General features: G+C 41.1%; 1 protein-coding gene across 13 annotated transcripts in view; it reads right to left on the reverse strand.

Annotated features, from left to right (window-relative positions):
* Positions 1–569: 569 nt before the first annotated feature.
* Mef2a (myocyte enhancer factor 2A) overlaps positions 570–19,462 on the reverse strand; it is a 128,844-nt gene continuing 109,951 nt past the window's right edge. For 6 of the 13 annotated variants that reach the window (XM_076544628.1, XM_076544622.1, XM_076544656.1 and 3 more), the window contains 4 exons: positions 12,299–12,322; positions 9,395–9,521; positions 6,224–6,350; positions 570–4,641 (listed from right to left, as the gene is read on the reverse strand). In XM_076544628.1, coding sequence (XP_076400743.1) covers positions 4,275–4,641; positions 6,224–6,350; positions 9,395–9,521; positions 12,299–12,322 — 645 coding nt within the window. In that variant the 3' untranslated portion in view covers positions 570–4,274. The remainder of the gene's footprint in view (positions 4,642–6,223; positions 6,351–9,394; positions 9,522–12,298; positions 12,323–19,462) is intronic. The other 7 variants (XM_076544672.1, XM_076544682.1, XM_076544643.1 and 4 more) reach the window with 2 other exon arrangements.

Consider the following 19,462-nt stretch of genomic DNA (forward strand, 5'->3'; position numbering starts at 1 on the left):
GCAAGCAAAACCAGTGCAAAAAATTAACTTATTTTGACACCAAGAATCTGCTTAGCTAGGAGCTGGCTCACAAGGCAAAGAGGAGGAAGAGGACATGTTTCACTGCGGGTCTGAACAACTGTTTGGAGCTTCTTTGGCTTCCTGGCTCAGTTACTACCAGAAAGGTGACTAGTGGGAAGGCCCTACCGGAGTGCTGTGACACACAGCTACCTCAACTCCAAGTACAGCTGTCTCCTGCTTCCTTGACCCCAGTGTTGTGTGTGTAATCTGGACAAAATGCAGCTCACACCATAAACCTTAAGGATAAATGGGGCATGACAGTAAGGGCTACGTCCACCCCTCAACACTTCGGGGTACCTTCTGTGAGTGGCGTAGTTCTTGGAGACCGAATGGATTTAACTGAGCTGCAGTCTAGCCAGGCTGAAACTGGGGAACAGATGGCTGGCTGCTCCCAACAGGCTCCAGGGCTGTCTGGATGCCTGCCACAAGGTGAGACGGGGGAGCAGGGCTGCCTGGTGGCCAAGCCGGCACTTCCTGTTCCTCCAGGCAAACATGACAGAGTCTGGGTGTGTGGTCAAAGCCAGGCCATCTTTACTGGAGTGAGTGCAGGAGACAAACAGCGTACAACGACCTCTTGCATTGTCTTAACCATTTGATAAAAACTTCACTATAATATTTATTGTATAATGAAGAAAAACCAACACATTCAGGGAAAGATTGAGATGAACTTATTTTTCTTAAAAGGTTCATCTCAAGGATGGCAACAAAGTCCAGCTTGTGCCGCCAAACGGTTTTACAGGATCAAACCGCGTACAGCTTGTGTGAACTGTTGACTACAAACATGTACCAAATACATAAATCTCTTTTAAAAAAGCCATTTTAAATATAGCAAAGCAGTGTCTTCTTGCACAGCAAAGTGAAGAAAGTTTCTACAGAGAAATAAAAGTTTTACATTTGTCAAGTCTTTTTCACATTCTAATCATCTAGCTTTTTATGATCCAATGCCAGGAGTTTTCAGGTTCCGTATTTACTATGTATTTCTTGTGCGCGTGATGGTTAATACAGAAATTATGTCAATACATTATTAGTCGTCTTTACAGCTGAAAGGAAATGGTGAAACATGTACTGTTCTTTTAGAACAAACCCCTGATTTAGTTGTATAACACAATGGATGTACTTAGGGCTCAAAGGATGGAGTTTTGACTGGGACCACCTGTGTTCACACAATGGTGACGCTCACTCTCAGTGTGGGCCACTTAGAGTTCTGAGGAAGTACGGCCGGGGGGGACTTCCTATGTCCAGTGCAACGTAAGCTTTTTTTGTTTTTGTTTTTAATAATAAAATATGTTATCTGAGGGGATAAAATTGTCCTGTGATGGTGTCTTATACAAAACACACGAGCCTCAAAGGGTAAGAAAGTCAGGTTGAAAGCAACACCGTCAGCTCAGCGTCCTCCTCACTCTAGGCTGGCTTCCACCGAGAGCTGTGGATGTGGATGTGTTCACACATGAGTGTCTGGGTGAAGGATGTCAAGCCCACACGCTCCAAATCACATTGGGCATATGGGAAAAGATTAACAGTCAGATATTCAGTTCCTGAAAACGGAATACATTGTGACTTGGTCAGTGTAATTTAAATACAAACTCCGAGCCTTGTGTAGTATCACTTTAGAAAACAGTAGTTGTACTGATTATAAACCTGCATAGAAAGAAAGACTATTGAGATACAGTCAGAAAAGCCATCTCATAAGGCACACAAGAAAATAGACAGTAAATGTGACTGTGTTAACTCCTATTCCAATATACAGCAGAAGTTCATGAACATGCATAAATAATAACCAAAGGGCCACTTAACACTTTCAAAGCTATAAATGGTTTACAAAGTGGTAAGTGTTATCTTGGAAATTCAGTGTCGGGAGACTGTCTTGTTTTAATTAGGTATGACCTTATGAAGAATGTGCCTGTAACTCAACTCAGTACATTTCAAGAAAAAAAATCTAATCTTTTCTGAGTAAGAGCCAAATGTTCAGACCACAGAGAGGAGACCAAACATCACCCTCGCTTTTTTGGCTTCTCCTACCATGTGCTACCAAACTGCAGTGAAGCGCTCTCCCCTGCTCAGCCTGTGCTCACCACGGGGCGGGGCACACCTAATCCCTCTGGGCCAGTCAGGAAGCCTGGCAGGTGGGCTGTCATAAGGGCACATGAGGAGACATCAAAAGGATCATAATTTAGGGGGGAAAGAAAATAGAAGTAAAAACTGCAGGTAGCTGCTTAACATTGTTCAATATAAAATAGCAGCCATTTTAAAACCCTTTTAAAGATTCTCAGGAAAAGGAGTATCTAAAAATCTAGGATAAAAGATATACAGGACTTTGAATTTTGTTCATGGCACAAGCCCAGTAAACGGATGAACTTGCTATCACCAACGAGTTGTCTCCCTGTAAGTAAGGCCTTGCTCAAAATCCAAGCTGAGGGTGGCACCAGTTTCCGTCAGGACAGCGAGAATCATGCCAAGGATCCGCACCATAGAGAGCTGCTCCTTACATGACCACGCCTTTCCATGGGACAGCTAAAAACCCTAGTGGATTCTGTAACCAGCTGCATCACTGTCTTTAGAGTCAAGGAGAAAGAGATCCCTTTCCCCACAAATATCCCTAATTATTTACCACTTAGAAAACCTTTGTGCTCATCTACGATTCTGCCATCTTCTCTAATATTAGTTAAATTAGGTCAGCTTTCTACCGTTCTTTTTTCCTCACAAAAGGCAAGTTTTAAATAATGCCTTATAAAATCTGTTACAACACATTTTATATTTATGCAGGATGAACTTAACACCAATTTTTTGCCACTTTGCTATTTATGTACACATATAAAATATATAATGATGCTCACCCCATACAGCACAAAGATTACAACAGAACATCACACATTCACCACCAGTGAGGGGAAACCCCTTTACACAATCCTCTGAAAAACTGGGCTAAGAATTAAAATCCAAAGTACAGTATATTTAACAAAATAGTAAATATTAAACAGTGAATACTCTACTTAAGGACTTCGCCTTTCCCCCCAAATTGGCGGCAATCCACAAAAATATACTTTATAATCTGGTGACCATACAATACGTAGGTACTTACATCAAAGGTGATAATATATTTAAGATGCTATATACACAAAGAGTTTGGCTCAACTTTTAATTTACATATAGAATAAGTGTTCATGGCTTTTTTTTTCCAAGGTTCTGTTTGCAAGATATTTTTGTTTTTTCTCCCCTCTTAAAATAAAACTAAAAAGTTAAAACAAGATAAAGCTATTCTCTAAAAAAAAAAGTTACAACATACAGCTTTGGCTTATATAAATAATTCAGCAGAATGTGTTCAAAAGTAGTGGATATAATTTTATATATAGTCATCAATTCATTAAGGGTGTTTTCTTTCATATAAAATATACATGACCTAAAATCAGCTTCTTTAATTTTTAAAGATATGAATGTAAAAGAAACTTCTGACATATTCCAATTATAACTTAATATATTAATTTTATTTTGTTAATGCTCTATATTTCTAGGCTAGTATTTCTGAATATTTCATGCGTGTTTTCTATTCTCTCTTTTTATTAGCTAAAGATCACTTCTTTGACCCAATACATTTTTTTGCACGTGCAAAACAGTTATGTGTGGGGCTTTTGTTTATTGTTTGTTTGTTTGTTTACTATCAACAGCCCTTTCCCATGCACCCCTTTGCAATAGACCCATGCCAGGTTGGGTTATTAATATAAATGACATTTTATGTACAGTATTGCTTTCTTGGTTCCTGCTTTTCTACTGCTCTGTTCTACAAAGCATTTTTTTTTCTGAAGTAACTACAGTCACCGCACAGTTAAATAAAACAAATAGGGGGCCCCCTAGGTTTCTGCAGGCTAATGTGGAAGAATTATATATGGGTACACGTTTCTCTGCAAAAACTGTTTATCTTACGAAACAAGTAGTCCAAGGAAGTGCCAGACTGGTCTGTGCCTACAGGGTGCTGCTTTGTCTGCCATGTGGACACACATCTGCAGACCTACAAGGAGTTTGCAGTAAGTGCCTGATTCTGTGTATGCAACACACACCCACACATACACACACTCACGCCACATACATATATATGTAAAGGGATATATATGTATGTATGTACATATAAATATATTGAACTCATGTCCTTATTCACCAATTTAAGATATGTAGGGCAGTTCACTGCAGTAACACAAAGAACAAACATGAACCAGGAAGCCTTAGGTCACCCATGTGTCCATCCTCATGCGTTTTACAGAAGGGCTTTCTCTGTCCTCAGTATTTGGGGGTCGGCCAAGCACAATTGGAGAATGAAAGTCGCCCCGTGGATCCTCCCGGTCACTGCCATCGTAGGAGCTGCTCGAGCTGCTCAGACTGTCCACAGGGGAGCGCCCCATTTCCTGCCGGGGTTGGGGTTGTGGAGGTTGTGGTGGAGGAGGCGGCTGCTGCTGCTGCTGCTGTTGCTGCTGCTGGAAGCCAGATGGGGTCATGCGATCCCGGGGAGGTGAAATTGGCTCTGATTTAATGTTGATGTTCTGGTTGGTGTTAATGGACAAATTCGAACCCTGAGATAACTGCCCTCCAGCTCTGTGGAAAGACAACAGAGGTGAGATGGTTTGGTAGTGCATCTGCATAACTCAGAGCACAGCTCAGCAGACACTGCCTGTCTGGGAAAGCTGAGGCTCTGAGATGCAAACTGGGAAGCATGTATGGATCCCAAACATACTTCCGCAGTTTGAGTGTCTGACGCTGTCTCAAGAGAGAACAATACAGGCCTTGAATTCTGTTCCCTGTCTCCCTTCCCTTAGTGTCTTCTCTGCTGGGGCCCCGTGACAGGCACATCTCATCTCCTCACAACAGCCATGAGATGTAAATGGAATCATCCTTGTTTTCCACAGAGCAAATAGCTTCTGAAAGGCCAGGAACCTGCTTGGGGTAGTATGGGAGACAGGACTTTCCCTCTATGTCTAAGCTTGCAGCCATTTCCATTTACCTCCTGGGCTTATTATTTGTTTGTGTTTTGTCACTGTGTCTCCCTATGTTGCCCAGGGATGGTCCTCAATTCCTGAGCCTCAACCTCCTGAGCAGCTGGGACTCTAGGTAGCACCAAATGTCCAGCTTTTAGGGCCACCATTGTTTTTTTGTTGTTGTTTTTTGTTTTTCAAGACAGGGTTTTTCTCTGTAGTTTTGGTGCCTGTCCTGGATCTCGCTCTATAGATCAGGCTGGCCTCGAACTCACAGAGATCTGGCTGGCTCTGCCTCCCGAGTGCTGGGATTAAAGGCGTGCGCCACCACCGCCCAGCTAGGTCTACCATTTGTTAACACTTCCATTCAGAACAATTCTAAGGCTTCAATAGCTTCGATACAGGCAAATCATCTCCCTAAGGCACTTGGCACTTTCACTCATGACACAATTCTCCAGAGCACTGCTGGGTGGAATCCACATGTGGGGTTCTTTCACCATCCAAGAGAAAGGAGTTGCTGGCTCTTGGCACAGTGGGCAGGGGGCTAAGGTGTCCCAGGCCTGATCAGGTGCGAAGCAGACAGCTGGTGCTATGCTGCCCCTCTTCCGGATGCTCTCTTGTACTGGTTCCTTCTAATGTTCAGGGAGTCCGGTCTCTCCCGGCACCACCGTAAATCCTCCTTGCCTCACACCCTGCCCACAAGGAACATTGCTTTATGAATGAGGCAGTTTGTGTACTGGGCCAGAAACAACCAAAGGAGTCCCGTGGCACCTGATTCATACATACAGTATTCAATACTACTTCTCCTCTACTAAGATCTAAGGAGAAAGTGAAGGCACAGCCTTTCTTCAGGGAGCAGACGCAGGTGATTCTGGGAAGCAATGGCTTATTCATCTGTGAGTGAGGAGGGGCACACACAGGTGGCACCTGGGCCTTGGGAATCCCTTGATACCACGTGACACTCTATGTTTAAAGGGAAAGTTCTGCTCCCCAAATCCCTTCAAGGAATGCCGGGTTTGCTCAGCATCCATGCTCCTCTCTAGAGCTGTGTTAAGAAAATACTTTCTCCCAACACTTGTGTCTACATAAACGGGAATCGTGGCAGGGTTGGTTGTTCATGACAGCCTGCAAAGCAAAAGACTCCAAGTGACAGGAGGAGTGTGCAGGCCGTGTGCAAAAGCTCAGGGAGAGTTCCAGTTACTCACACTAGAGAGCTGAGGGCTGCTTGTCCAAGATGGTGTTGCTGCCAGGCGGACGCCTGCCCCAGAGACAGCATTCCAGGGGAGGTGAAGCCTTGCAGGGCCGACAGGTCAGCGCTGGTCAGTGAGTAATCTACAAAAGGAAGTTCCTATTACCACAAGCCAGTCATGCTGGAGTTCCTCTCCAGTTATTATTCTAGATAAATATGCCTGCCCTCTGGGACAAAGAGACACACTGGACTGAAATTGGATCAATACATCTTGATTCTGAGTAGGACAGTAAAGACAAGCTTTCTTATGTGCCAAGCTTAGAACAAAGACATTGAACTTACACCACGACACAATGAACTACATTTGTTTTAATGGCTCCCTGACTGCACATGTCACCTGAAGTTCATGAATATCTTTCTATGACACACAAGTCCTTTTCTACCAATGATCAGTCATAATTACTGTGACCCAGGCTTAGGACAGTAGATCCTGATGTCATGAAGTGACTTCCGCTCATCATTAACACTTGGATTCTTCATCTAGTTCAGAGGAAAGGTGACAGAGACTTCTACTTTTAACTTTCTCCTCATGTCTCAAGAAAGGTGTTTAAAGCAGTTGGTCTTGCTACTGAATTAACATTTTTTAAGGAAAAAAGAGACCGAGTTGAGACAGTGCAGTTGGCACTTAGGTTTCTAGGTGACTATTCTTTCACACTGACATGCCCAGAAAGTCTCAGCCATCCCCACAGAGGCTGGCGTGGCTGCCATACTGATGCCTGCCCTAGGGACATGTCTGATCCACAACCCACTTTCGACTTCTTGGCCTGTCCAGCCACCCATTTGACACATCCCACTTGGCCATCTCTACCAACACCTTAACTTTGGCATAACCTGAACTAGGCTTCTGCTCTCCTGAGAGCTGCTCTTCCTTTCTTGATCATCTGCACTCACACTCCAACAGCACAGGCCACTGTGGTGCTCACTGACTGCTAACATTCCTTCCTTCCTTCCTTGCTGCCCTCAGATTCCACCACCGTCAACAACTCAGTCTGGTCAATCCTGCCTGCCATCACTCCAGCTCGTCAGGGTTCACCACACAGTGTGTCCTCGTTGCTCTAGCCCAGGCACCAACACACTATTACTTGGACCACTAAACTACCTCTCCATGACTTATTGGCATTCAGTTAAAAAAACAAGATTTGTTTTATTATTTTAACTATTATTATTATTAATAGTTATTATTATTTATAATATAATATTTATAATAATAGTAACTATTATTATTATTATATTATTAATTATTATTTTAACTATGTGCATGTGTGTGTGTGTGTTTGTGTGTCTGTCTATCCCATACAGGCCAGAAGAGGGTGCTGGGCTTGCCTGGAGCTGGAGTTAAGGCACATTGGGAACCACCTGACTCGGGTGCCGGGGTCCAAACTGGAGTCCTCTGCAAGGGTAGCACCAAGTCTTAACCACAGAACCATCTCCTACAAACGAGAACTGGAGCCTAAATGACAGTTCTGAAGACAACCAATACGACTGTGACACTCCTTGATAAAGCCTTTTTTTCTGGCTCCCCAATGCTCCCAAGACAACATGAACATCTGTAACCTATCCAGCAAATCCCGTACTTCTCCAGCTCAATTCTAACTGCCCTGGCTTGTGCCATTCGCCTTGCTCTGCCTGGCGGACTCCTTCCTGCCTTGGTCTCTGCTGACAGACAGCCCTGACACAGAGGACAGGTCTTTCCCAGGGCTGCTCGTCTCTCTCTTCCAGAGCTGAACCCCACTACTGACCACATGCTCTGTTTACAGCGCCTGCTAAGGAACCTGTCACCCATGTTCAACACCTATCTGTAGAACACACTCAATAATTCTGACACTGGCAGTGGCATTACTGATGGGGATGAGAAGTGTCTATGGGATTCAGACTATTTTACTTTTATTTAAAAAGAGGCTCATTCATTCATTTCTTTATTTACTGCCTGGGATGTGGCCTTGACACTAAGTTACAGTGCCAATCAAATGCATAAACTGCCTGTTCCTCCAGATAGCGCCACACAGCAGTCTGAGTGCTGGGGCCAAAGCACTTAACCCTGTAGTCTAAAATTAGGAGCTCTCCACCACAGTCCACTCAGGAGCTGACTTCTTTGCACTGCAGTCTCTGGACAACCGACAAGGTGTGATTTACTGCTTTCCCAGAGCCACGGGTATTTGGCTCAGCTGGGGAGAAAGTGAAAGCACATGTGCCTCCTGTCTGCCTTAGAACGAGCGGTAAACCAACAGGGGACCGACTGCACACCAGTTCTCCATATGGTCCATCTGGTCAGGAGGCCCCTCCCGCATCACTGTGACACTCCTGAACTGTCATAACAGCCCTCTGTCTTCAGAGTATTTTAAGATGGAAAGTCTCAAAACAAAACAACAAACCGAATGAAAGCCTATTTTATTCTCAGCAGCAGAGTGACTGGCAGTGAGGAGGGATGAAGAAGGTGATCATTTCCCCCCACAGTACAAAAACACAGACCGAACCAGGGGCTCTGGAGGAAAACACATCTTGCCTGGCACAGCAGAGGCAAGAGACCCCTAAGAGACGTCTGCCCTTCCCAAAGCACGTTTACAGCATAAAGACCAACCATCTGATCTCCAAAGTGTGGACGAACAGACACTGTACAGTAAGAGACGACGTGCAAACAGTGAGCACCTGCTCCTGCCGTCCTTGGTGGAGTGCCTGCCACTTAGCAATGGCTACCTGCTTCTTCGTCAAAAAGCAGTAAAAGGCCAGGCCTGGCCCAGCACTTCGAGACAGAGACAGGTGGATCTCTATGAGTGAGACTAACCTGGTCCAGGGCGGTTTCATAAAACAAAACAAAACCAACCTGTCTCAAAAAATAAATAAAAGCAAACAAACAAACAAAACAAAACAGAAAAACTGCTAACTGAAACAAGACAAAAGCAGAAGCACTAACAGCACATTGGAGAAATAACTTACATCTATTACCAATTCATTTTATGTATTTTTTTAAAGGTTTAGCACTCTAAAAATATGCATTTCAATTTCAAACAAAAAACCCCAGAAATAGTATTATCACTAGACATGCTTACAACACTAAACAAGTACAGCGGTTTGGCAGAAACGGTGAAGAGGAGAGTCCTGGAGAGGAGAGGCCCCAGAGACGGCTCACCAGTGTTGTAGGCTGTGGGCATCGCTGAGTACACCAGGCCCTGCGGAGGCAAGCTCGGAGTTGTCACGGACACCACAGGGGTGGCGAGAGGCTGAGTGGCTTGAGAACTGCTTATCCTCTGGGCATTCTGAGAGAGATGAGAAAAAAGAGGAAGTGTAATTATGTGGTATTTATGTTCAGACTGAATAGTTTAAAAATAACTTTCAATTTAAATGTGACACTTTTCACAGTTTTATGTGGATGCCATTATTTCCTGACACAGTGATGATATGAAAATCTTAAAGATACTAATGGGAATAACTAAATATTTCATTTTAAGAGATCTGTTTTTATAGTCATTATTTATTTCCCCCCTTTAAAAACACAGCATATTAATGCCTATCTTACAGGCAGTCACACTTTTGTGTGCTAGTTTAATGAGGGCCTGATGTTGCTTGCAAGTATTGTCAGGCTACATTAAATGAAGTCTGTGTAGGTTTGAAATGGCTGATGGTGGCCAAAGTCATTGGAATACGTGAGATTAGAAGTCTAAGAGTCCAGGAATCAAGACTACCTCCTTCGCAGTCCTTAAACACTAATGTTTCAGGTTGTGGCTTATCCACGCCGTGTCCCAGTTTCCCCTTGGCTCACCCTGCAGGGGACCTAGGTCTTTATAGCACATTCAGGTCTGTATAGTCCTGGTCTTCCAGTTTGTTTTTTTTTTAAAGGAAAGGCTTTAAGTTTTTAAATAATATACTTTTCAAAGGGCTATGAATAGAGTGCTATTAAATACTCACTGACTAGCTATATCTACATAGTAATATCGTAGCCGGGGTGGGAATAAATAAAAGGAGTCAACTATTCTTCTTCTTATTATTATTTGTTGAGACAAGGTCTGGAGAAAGGCCACTTCACTCCTCTGACTCCCTTAATTGCTTACAGAGGGAAGTGAGCATGCTTGTCCTGCCTGGCTTCCGGGACTCCTGCTGACAATCAAAGGAGTATTAGAAAGGAGCCCAAGACAGCATCTTACTGTCCTCAGACACTTTCTGTAGTTCAAGTTTACAGTATTGGTGATTCCAACAGACAAATATATTTACATTCCTCTGACCCACCGCCATCCCACTAAATCTGAAATGAGATAAAATGATTCTACAAGTGCAAGGCCAAAAAAGTCCCCAACATGGGTCTGGGAGCTTCACTTTGGATCAGAGCCATCAAACGATTATTTTAGGGCACAAACAGTTTGAGTAACTTTCTAAGTTCTAGTGAACTGAATTTCTGGTTCTCCTTTGCATTTTCAATTGATTTAAATTTTAGAGTCTGAATCAAATTTAAGAAATGTGAATGACTACAGTTTCTAGTAATCTTTGTTCTTTTCATAATTTCTACCTTTGAACACACTCAAACTATCTGAGAGTCTGCAGCTATGTGTTACTTCTGTAGGAAGCCATACACTGGCATACACTGTTATGACAGGGGAGACACTTTGAGTGTCAGCATCAAGTCAACAATCTCAATGGGTTGGTAGGTATTTACTCTGGACTTAATTCAGCCTCAGACCACACTAGGTGAATAAGCACAGTGTTGAGATGGTGTGGTGTAGGCTATCCCACTCGAGGCTCATCTTCACGGCAACCTCCTTGGTAGGACACTCCCTTCTATTGCTTCTGCCCACCACATCTCTGCAGCAATGTATTCCATGAAGAAGTGACTTTCAGAACCACTAGAGGGCAGCACAGTGCTAGGTAATTAAGGAAAGCATTTAGGACAACTGTTTAAGGTTAAACAGTGGGGTCTAGTATAAGAGAAATTATTTCAGCTTGAACTATAATGCAGCCATTAATGGTATCCTTAACCAAAGCATTTTCCTCCAAAGGTATTCATTGTATAATCTAGCATCACATTTATAGCTAATCAGTGTATTTCAGATGCCAAAACAAAATGACATTCAAATAAAGCAAGCACAGAGCAAATAAAAGACCATCTCTTATTTTAAGAGTAGAGAACAGATAACCAACCTTATTTGAAAAGAAAACAAACTGTGCAAAACACACCAGCATGCATAAACATGTAATAATAAGTACATGAAACCAACGGATGCCTTTATACCCCATGCTCTCATGCACTCCTAACCCCTACCCATGCTAGAACCTGAACACTTACAAGTTTTCATTCCCCTTAGACTAGAGTCATATAATTAGCAACTGACTTGGAATGCATATGACATCTGTTAAGTTTGGGCTTTAGTTCCCAACAAAGAGCTAAGTGACTTTTAGTCAAGTTTATTTTCCAGAGGAAAAGACAAAAGAAAATATTTGTTTTGGAAAAAAAGGTAAAGGTTGCTTTTAAGAACCAAATATCTTCTGATAAAAAGTAAATTTGTGTAGGTTCAATTACAGATGTTTCCTTCCGTAAACAGGGAACCCCCTTGTGGTTCAGACTGTCTCATGCAGGATGAAATAATTCCAACTCTGAAAAAGGTGACCTCACCAAAAATGATGTAATCTTTTTGAAAGAAAGAAACATAACACACATTCTGTGTTACAATCTGAGGGACTCTGAGGGTGAAGTCATTTTCTAAAAATACTTTAATAATCTGGAGAGCCACATAAGGTATTTTGTGTATTTTCTTAGAAGAAAAAGATTGAAGTGTCTTGTGCTCATGGGCAGCTATTGTTTTTACGGGCTATTTCAGTATGTCTCCCCCCCCCCAAATAAAATGCACCAATATATACAACAATAAACAAAAACTAGGGGTCAGTAGTACCAGTAGATGACTTTCTTAATTAAAAATATCTGAATAGTGGAAAACAAATAGAAAAATATCTGTGTAACAAAGGAACACTGGTTAGATTAAAACATTTAATAATTAGTACTTTTTATATATTTTTCAACTCCTTTCAAGCAGGAAACCACACTCACCAACTCCAATTCCTCTTCCTCCGACTGTACTCAGCACATAAGAGGGATAAGAGAGTTAACTAAGACTGTTGGTACTTGCAACAAGTTCTTTAGAAAAACATGGCATTGTATTCTAGTGGCTGCTGGGAACTTTACAGAGGTTATATACATAACAAATGATGTAACTTACTCGCCTCTATATTATAGCTGATTTTTCAAAATAATGGGAAATTCTTTTAAATTCTCTAGCCAAGGATTTAAGGCCCATCCTACCCTAACCCACCTCTCCCTCCACCTACTCTTACATGGACCTCTCCTACACACAGCAGATGCTCCTGGGACACTTCCAAGTGCAACATTGCACTTACACATTTGAATCCCTGCATCACTACCCCAACTGGGAAACTGTTGTGTGCTTTTTTTTTCCTGGTGGCCAGCACAGCATTATAAAACACAACACATGTTTGCTAATAAATGCTACCGTTTTGAATAATAATGTATGTTTACCATTTGCAAACCCTAGTATTCACATGAATCAAACTATCTTAGGGGAGTAAAACCTTGCATAAGAAAAAAATAAGATGGGGAAAAGGGAATTAAAATCTACAAATAGTAAAAACTGAATGAAACATGTTTTCTCCTTTTCTTTCAAGCATTTATGAAATATTAATATGCTAGAAACAGTCTGCTCATTGTTATTTTCCAATGTATTTGAGTAAGTCAAGTTTCTTCCGACTTGTTAAGTGTCCTAAGCCTCCCTGATACAGAAGTCATAATCTTAAAGCCGGTTTCTCTGCACTGAATGGCTGAAAAAGGAGGGGTTGATTATTACCCAACAAAACAAGCACTCAGCATACACGTGGGCAAAGCACAGTTCAGCTCTTCACTTAGACACATCATTCCACTATCTCCAACTTGGAAGACAGACAGCAAAATAGTGTCAAATTCTTGTGTGTGTAAAAGAAAGTGTACACTTTAATCTACAGATATGTGTGTAAATAGCTTATATGACAAATTTTTAATTTTCCACAGGGGTTCGTGGTTTTGTTTCTTTTTTTTTTTTCTGTGACTAGATACAATTTTATTAAGCAGTTTTCAAATGTGCTTGGGTCTAACACGTTTTTCTATGCCTTAAGTGACTTAATTTCTGAAAACTCCTAGCAGGTACTGCCTTCTGGCAAGGTGAGCAAGAAACCACGCTAAATGGTTGCTCTTTTCAGGCATACTTCTTTGTTATGCACATTTGTGTTTTAACCTTTCTACTCCACAGCAGAGAGCACCTGCAAAGAGAGCTCCTTCACACAGTGTACTCGGTTTTCTGAGGTTAACATCCCAAAGAAACTGCTGTGACTAAAATGACCGCATCTGTAAAGCTTTGCACTCCATTAATAGTGATTCCACCAAGATGTGAACTTTTTTTTTTTTTTAGGATGTGAACTTTTGAAGAATACCTGACCTTATCAGAAGGCAGATGTCATCTTTTCACTTTACTACTAGCGATGTTAAGCTGGCTACCTAAATTAAGGTAATGTCCTCCAGGATTCTCCACTGTAAAATCACAAGTTTCCCCTCTGTAAACACCACATATTCAGGGAAAGGCAATTTGAGGCTATATAAATAACGTGTTTCACTTTAAATGTTTGCCCACTACCTGCAGCACTTATTTACTGGTCTGCCTACAGCAATTATGGCTGTTGCACTATGCTATTCTAAAGCTGCTTTTTATTCTTTTTATTCTTCCAAATTTACTAATTAGAGCTGCTATCTAAGGAGGATGTGTCACGTCTTTCTTATTTAGTCAACCATATGTATGTGAATGATGGAGTCAGCATTTCTTATTCCTCATGTTATAACCTCAAACTACTGTAATTTAAATGTTTCTAGTTTTGGCAACTGGGATGTCTTTTTGGAAGACTGGTCCCTGCAACGTTTTGATAACTATATCCTTATTCCCTGGCCCCTCTGGGTTATCTGGTGCTTCCCTACACCAGACCAGTTCTACAACTCAGCACTTCTCCAAGGAGCCCTAGTCTTTGAATCAGAGAATGGAGCTTCGCTACCACAATCAGAGCACCAGGTACACTCAGATACTCGATGAACTTACTCTAAGGAAGCAGACAGAACTAGAAAATACACGATGCTAACTCGTGAGTATACACAGAAAGCTGTGTGACAGCCTGACTCCTCCTAACTCCAGTACAAAGAACACCAAACAACATTCTCAAGCAGGCTCTGAAAAATGATCTTGTACTCATTTAAAACTGGACTGTATGTTTTCTGTTTCTGAGTTCCAAGAGTTCTTTAAAATATATCCTAGGCATAAGCCCTTTATCTGAATATGTGATTTGCAAATTTTGCAAATATTTTCTCTTAATTTATCAGTTGTCCTTTTATTCTTTGCATAGTGCCTTTTATAGACAAACTTTAAGTTTCTGTGAATTCTAATATTTAATTTCTTCCTTTATGGATCACATGTTACTACTGTATGGTTTTCTCCTCTAAGTTTTGAAGTTTCACATGTTAACTAAGTCTATGATCTATTTTGAACTAGTTTTTACATAAAACATGTGAATCAAGTTTCTCTCTCTCTCTCTCTCTCTCTCTCTCTCTCTCTCTCTCTCTCTCTCTCTCTCTCTCTCTCTCTCTTTATTGCAAATGGATATTTAATTATTTCAACACCACAAGCTAGGATAACTACCCTTTCTCCACTGAACCGACTCAATGCCTCTGTCAAGCCCAGCTAAGTGCATCTGCAAGCTCTATTTTTTGGGCTATTTTAATGAGCTACTGCCCATCCTTCTGTCAACACATTTGGAACTGGTGAAGCATTATAGCGGGTCTTAAAACCAGGTAGTGTCTTTCTGTTTTATTTGAGGTCTTTCACCTTTCCATATATATTTTAGAACTGTTTTGTTGATCTCTACAAAGGAACTTGTGATTTTGGCAGGGTCTCTGTTTAATTTCTGACCAATCTGGGAGGGAAGATTTGGTATACTGACGATCTGACTCTGATTCCATCAACAGGATGCATCTTTCTCTTCATTTAGGTCATCTACTTGCTTACAGCAGACTTTTGTTGCTTTTAACATACAAACTATGAACATATTTTGTGGTATTTGTGCTTAGCTACTTTTTTCTTTTTCTGCTCTAGATTGTGCTACTTTAAAAGTCAAATTCTCCTTGTTCATTGTTGGTGTGATACAACAGATTGCCACACTAGCTTGGTTCTCTGCTCTTCCTAGACTCACTGACGGGCCCTTCCTACAGTGTTATGCCCCAGTGTTGTTTGTTTGGGTGGATTCTTCATGCTTTTCAGTATGGAAACCTGTGTCCTCTTTGAATAGAAACTACACTTTTCTTCCTTCCCCATATGAATACACCTTAGTTTTCATTTTTAACAACACTGGCTAGGACTTCCAGTGAATGTGAACAGTGATGACAGACAAGTATTGACTAGCTTCTTACTTTAGCCAAAGGCAGGTGCTGTGTCCTAGGGTTTTGGCGATGACCTTTGGTTAAGTGAATTTTTTCTATCTACTCACAGGTTTTGTTTTGTATCATGAAATGTCATGTCCTGATAATAGGTGATTTGTGTTGATTAACTTTCAAATACAAAATCTCCCTTGCATTCCTGAGATGAAGTCTGCCTGATCATCACTAATCCTTTTAATACAGCGATGTACTTATTTGCCAAAAACTGTTGGGGGTTTGTATGTAGAGAGTCCACGAAGCATACCTGTTTATAGTTATTTTTCCTTACAATGCTTTATTCTGCCTTTGTATTAAGAGTGATGCTGCACTAATAAAATGAGTGGGAAGTGATTTGTTTTTTTCCCCCCTGAAAGAGATTTTGGGAGTTGCTATTAATTCTTCCTTAAATGTTTGGTAAGATTTGCCAGTGAAACCATCTAGGTCTGGAATTTCTATTTTGGAAGACTTTAAAATGAGGAATTCAATTTCTCTATTTAGCTGAGTAATTTTCTGGTAGTCGGTATCTTTCAAGGAATTTGTTTTTTACCTAAGCCATCAAATCTATGGGACAGGTCTGTCTGTGCCATCCCCTTATCTTTTCATATCATTTAAATTTTGTATGCCTTTCCATTCTTGGTATTTTTAACCTGGGTCTTCTTACTGTCTTTGGTCAGCATGGTTAGAGAATTATCAATTAATCTGAAGAATAGGGTTTTTTTTTTTTTTTTTTTTTTTTGGTTTCACTGCTTTCCTCTACTCTTTTACCATTTTAAAGTTCCTTAATTCTGCTTTTTATCTTCTTTTCTTTGCTGCTCTGGGTTAAACTTGCTCTTCTTTCTCAAACCAAAACCTATAGTTACTGATTTAGGACCTTCTTTTCATTCTCATCAAAACTGTTTATTCTCTATGTGTGCACACATGAGTGTGTGTGCACATACAGGTGTGTGTGTGTGTGTGTGTGTGTGTGTGTGTGTGTGTGTGTGTGCAGGACTCAGTTCTCTCTACCATATGAGTTCTTAGTGTTGAAATCAGTCTCTCCACTTAGGCAGCAGGGGACTTTTGACCTGCTGTGCTGGACAGTTTAATGTAAAAACAAAACAAAAACCTATTCTTCAGATTAATTGATAATTCTCTAACCATGCTGACCAAAGACAGTAAGAAGACCCAGGTTAAAAATACCAAGAATGGAAAGGCATACAAAATTTAAATGATATGAAAAGATAAGGGGATGGCACTTTAGCTTGACACAAGCTAAAGTCATCTGAGAGGAAGGAACCTCAATTAAGAAAACACCTCCATAACTTTGGGCTTTAGGCAAGCCTGTAGGGTATTTTCTTAATTAGTGACTGATGGAGAGAGTCCAGTCCATTGTGGGTGGTGCCATCCCTGGGCAGGTGGTCCTAGGCTCTCTAAGAAAGCAGGCTGAGAAGGCTATGCAGAACAAGCTAGCAAGTAGCACTCCTCTATGGCCTCTGCATCAGCTGCTGCTTCCATCCATTTCCTCCCTTGTTCAAGTTCCTGTCCTGACTTCCTTTGATGATGGACAGTGATGTGGAAGTGTAAGCCAAATAAGCCCTTTCCTCCCCAGTTGGCTTTTTGGCCATGGTGTTTTATCACAGCAATAGAAACTCTAACAAAGATACCTGCTAAGTCGTCTTGCAATCCCTAATCTTTCTTTCTTTCTTTCTTTTTTTCTTAGTATAATCATTTAATGTTATATAGTTCCTGCAGCAGTACTCTGGATGGTCCTCAACATTTTGGTATTCTGTATTTTCATTTTCAGTTAGTTATATATATATATTTAAAAGTGATTTACTTTAAATTTTGTGTATGTGTGTGTATCTATGGACATGAATGTGGATGCCCATGCGGGCCAGAAGAGATCCCCTGAAGCTGGAGTTACCTACCTGATACAGGTCCTGATAACTGAAATATGGTTCTCCACAAGAGCAGGAAGCACTCTTGACCACTGACCACTGGCTATGTGTATTGCCAAATTTCTCTTGGTATTTCTTTCTAAGGCCCACAGATTACTTTCAAATGTGAGGCTCACGGATCACAACAGCAGAGTACTGCAGAAAGGTTAAGGGCTGGCGGTGGTGGCTGGCTACAAGGAAGCTGTTGTCTGGACACACAGGGCAGTCAGGTACAGGAACTCTCAGTGACTGTGATGGCATGTAAAGACGAGTGCAAGTTCAAGTCAGACAAAGTCCCAGCATGGACCTGGGGCGAGTGACACCAAGTCTGCTGAGAGAGGGAGAGTCGGTGTCCTTTAAGGGTATGACCCCGTAGGTCAACCACACTCCAGGCCAGTTCCCATACTGACATCACAAACTGGACTCTGTGAGTTTTATTTTGTTTTTTAAAAAAGAGGGCACAAATCTGGGTGGGTAGGAGGGGGTGAATATGATCAAAATACACTGTATGAAATTCTCAAAGAATTAATGAAAATATTGTTTTTAAAAGTAAATTTATTGTTAAATTTCTAAACTAAGATTTTTCCCTGATATCTTTCTAATCAGAGAATCAGTTCTTGCAAATTTTCTAAGTTTTATTTTATGAAATAGAATGGTCTGTTTTGGTGAACTGTTCCAATAAACATTTCTTGTAACATAATATAAAAAAAAGACACCTTAATTATATGGCCTACCTTCCTAACCCACTAACTGCAGGCTCATCTGAAAACCCATCAAACAAATCTCAGCTGGAGGACATTCTACAGACATGTAAGCAGCATTCCCCAAAAATGCCGAAGTCATTTAAGCAAAGCCTTAGAAACTCTTATAGCCTACAAGGGTTGAAGACGATATGATTAATAAGGGAAATATGCTATGTAATCTAGTCTGGCTCCTGGCAGAGAGATGAAGTTTAAAATTAAGGAAATGTGTGTGAATATGAACTTTAGTAAGTAATAATTTATAACACTGGTCATTAATGTTAGTAACTGCACCACAGTAGTATAAACTGTTAAAAGAAACTGTGTGTGAAATATAAGGGAACTTTATGATTTTAGCAATCTTTCCAATGAATCAAAAGCTGCTCTAAAGTAAAAGGTTTATGAACTGTTTATTCCATTCATTTATTCCCTCTGGTCTTTGTTTCTCTGCATATAGTTAAGATCTTGCTGACACTGTTATCACTTCCTCAAGAAGACTGCAATAGTTCTTGTAGAGTAGTTCTGCTGGCAATAAATTCCTGTTTTCTGTTCGAAAAGGCTTTGCATTTATTTTTTAAAAACATTTTTTGCTGGGTATAGAGATCCGAGTTTGTTTGGTGTATGTGTTTATTGCTGCTTCATTGTTACCAGCTTGAAGAGAAGTATGGTAGTAATTTCCTATCTTTGGTCTGTAAGCCATGTGTTTCTATTCACTGGCTGTCTTTAAAAATTTCTCTTTGCCCTTTGCTTTTAGTAGTTTGAATGTGAGTGCGTGCGTGCGTGCGTGTGTGCGCGTGTGTGTGTGTGTGCGTGTGTGTGTGTGCGTGTGTGTGTGTGCGTGTGTGCGTGTATATGTGTGTATATGTACACTTGCTTGCAAGTATTTATCCTACTGAGTGTTTGTTATCTCCTTTGGACCACTGTTCTACTGTTCTTGTTTGGAACTACAATTTCAGACATGTCGCACTACATGCTAAAGTCCTGCAGCTCACGGACACTGTCTGGTTTTGCTTCTTCTCCTATCTCCTATTCCTTACCTTGTGGAGCCTGCCATGGCA

Source organism: Peromyscus maniculatus, chromosome 1, assembly GCF_049852395.1.
Source record: "Peromyscus maniculatus bairdii isolate BWxNUB_F1_BW_parent chromosome 1, HU_Pman_BW_mat_3.1, whole genome shotgun sequence".
Lineage (NCBI taxonomy): Eukaryota > Metazoa > Chordata > Mammalia > Rodentia > Cricetidae > Peromyscus > Peromyscus maniculatus.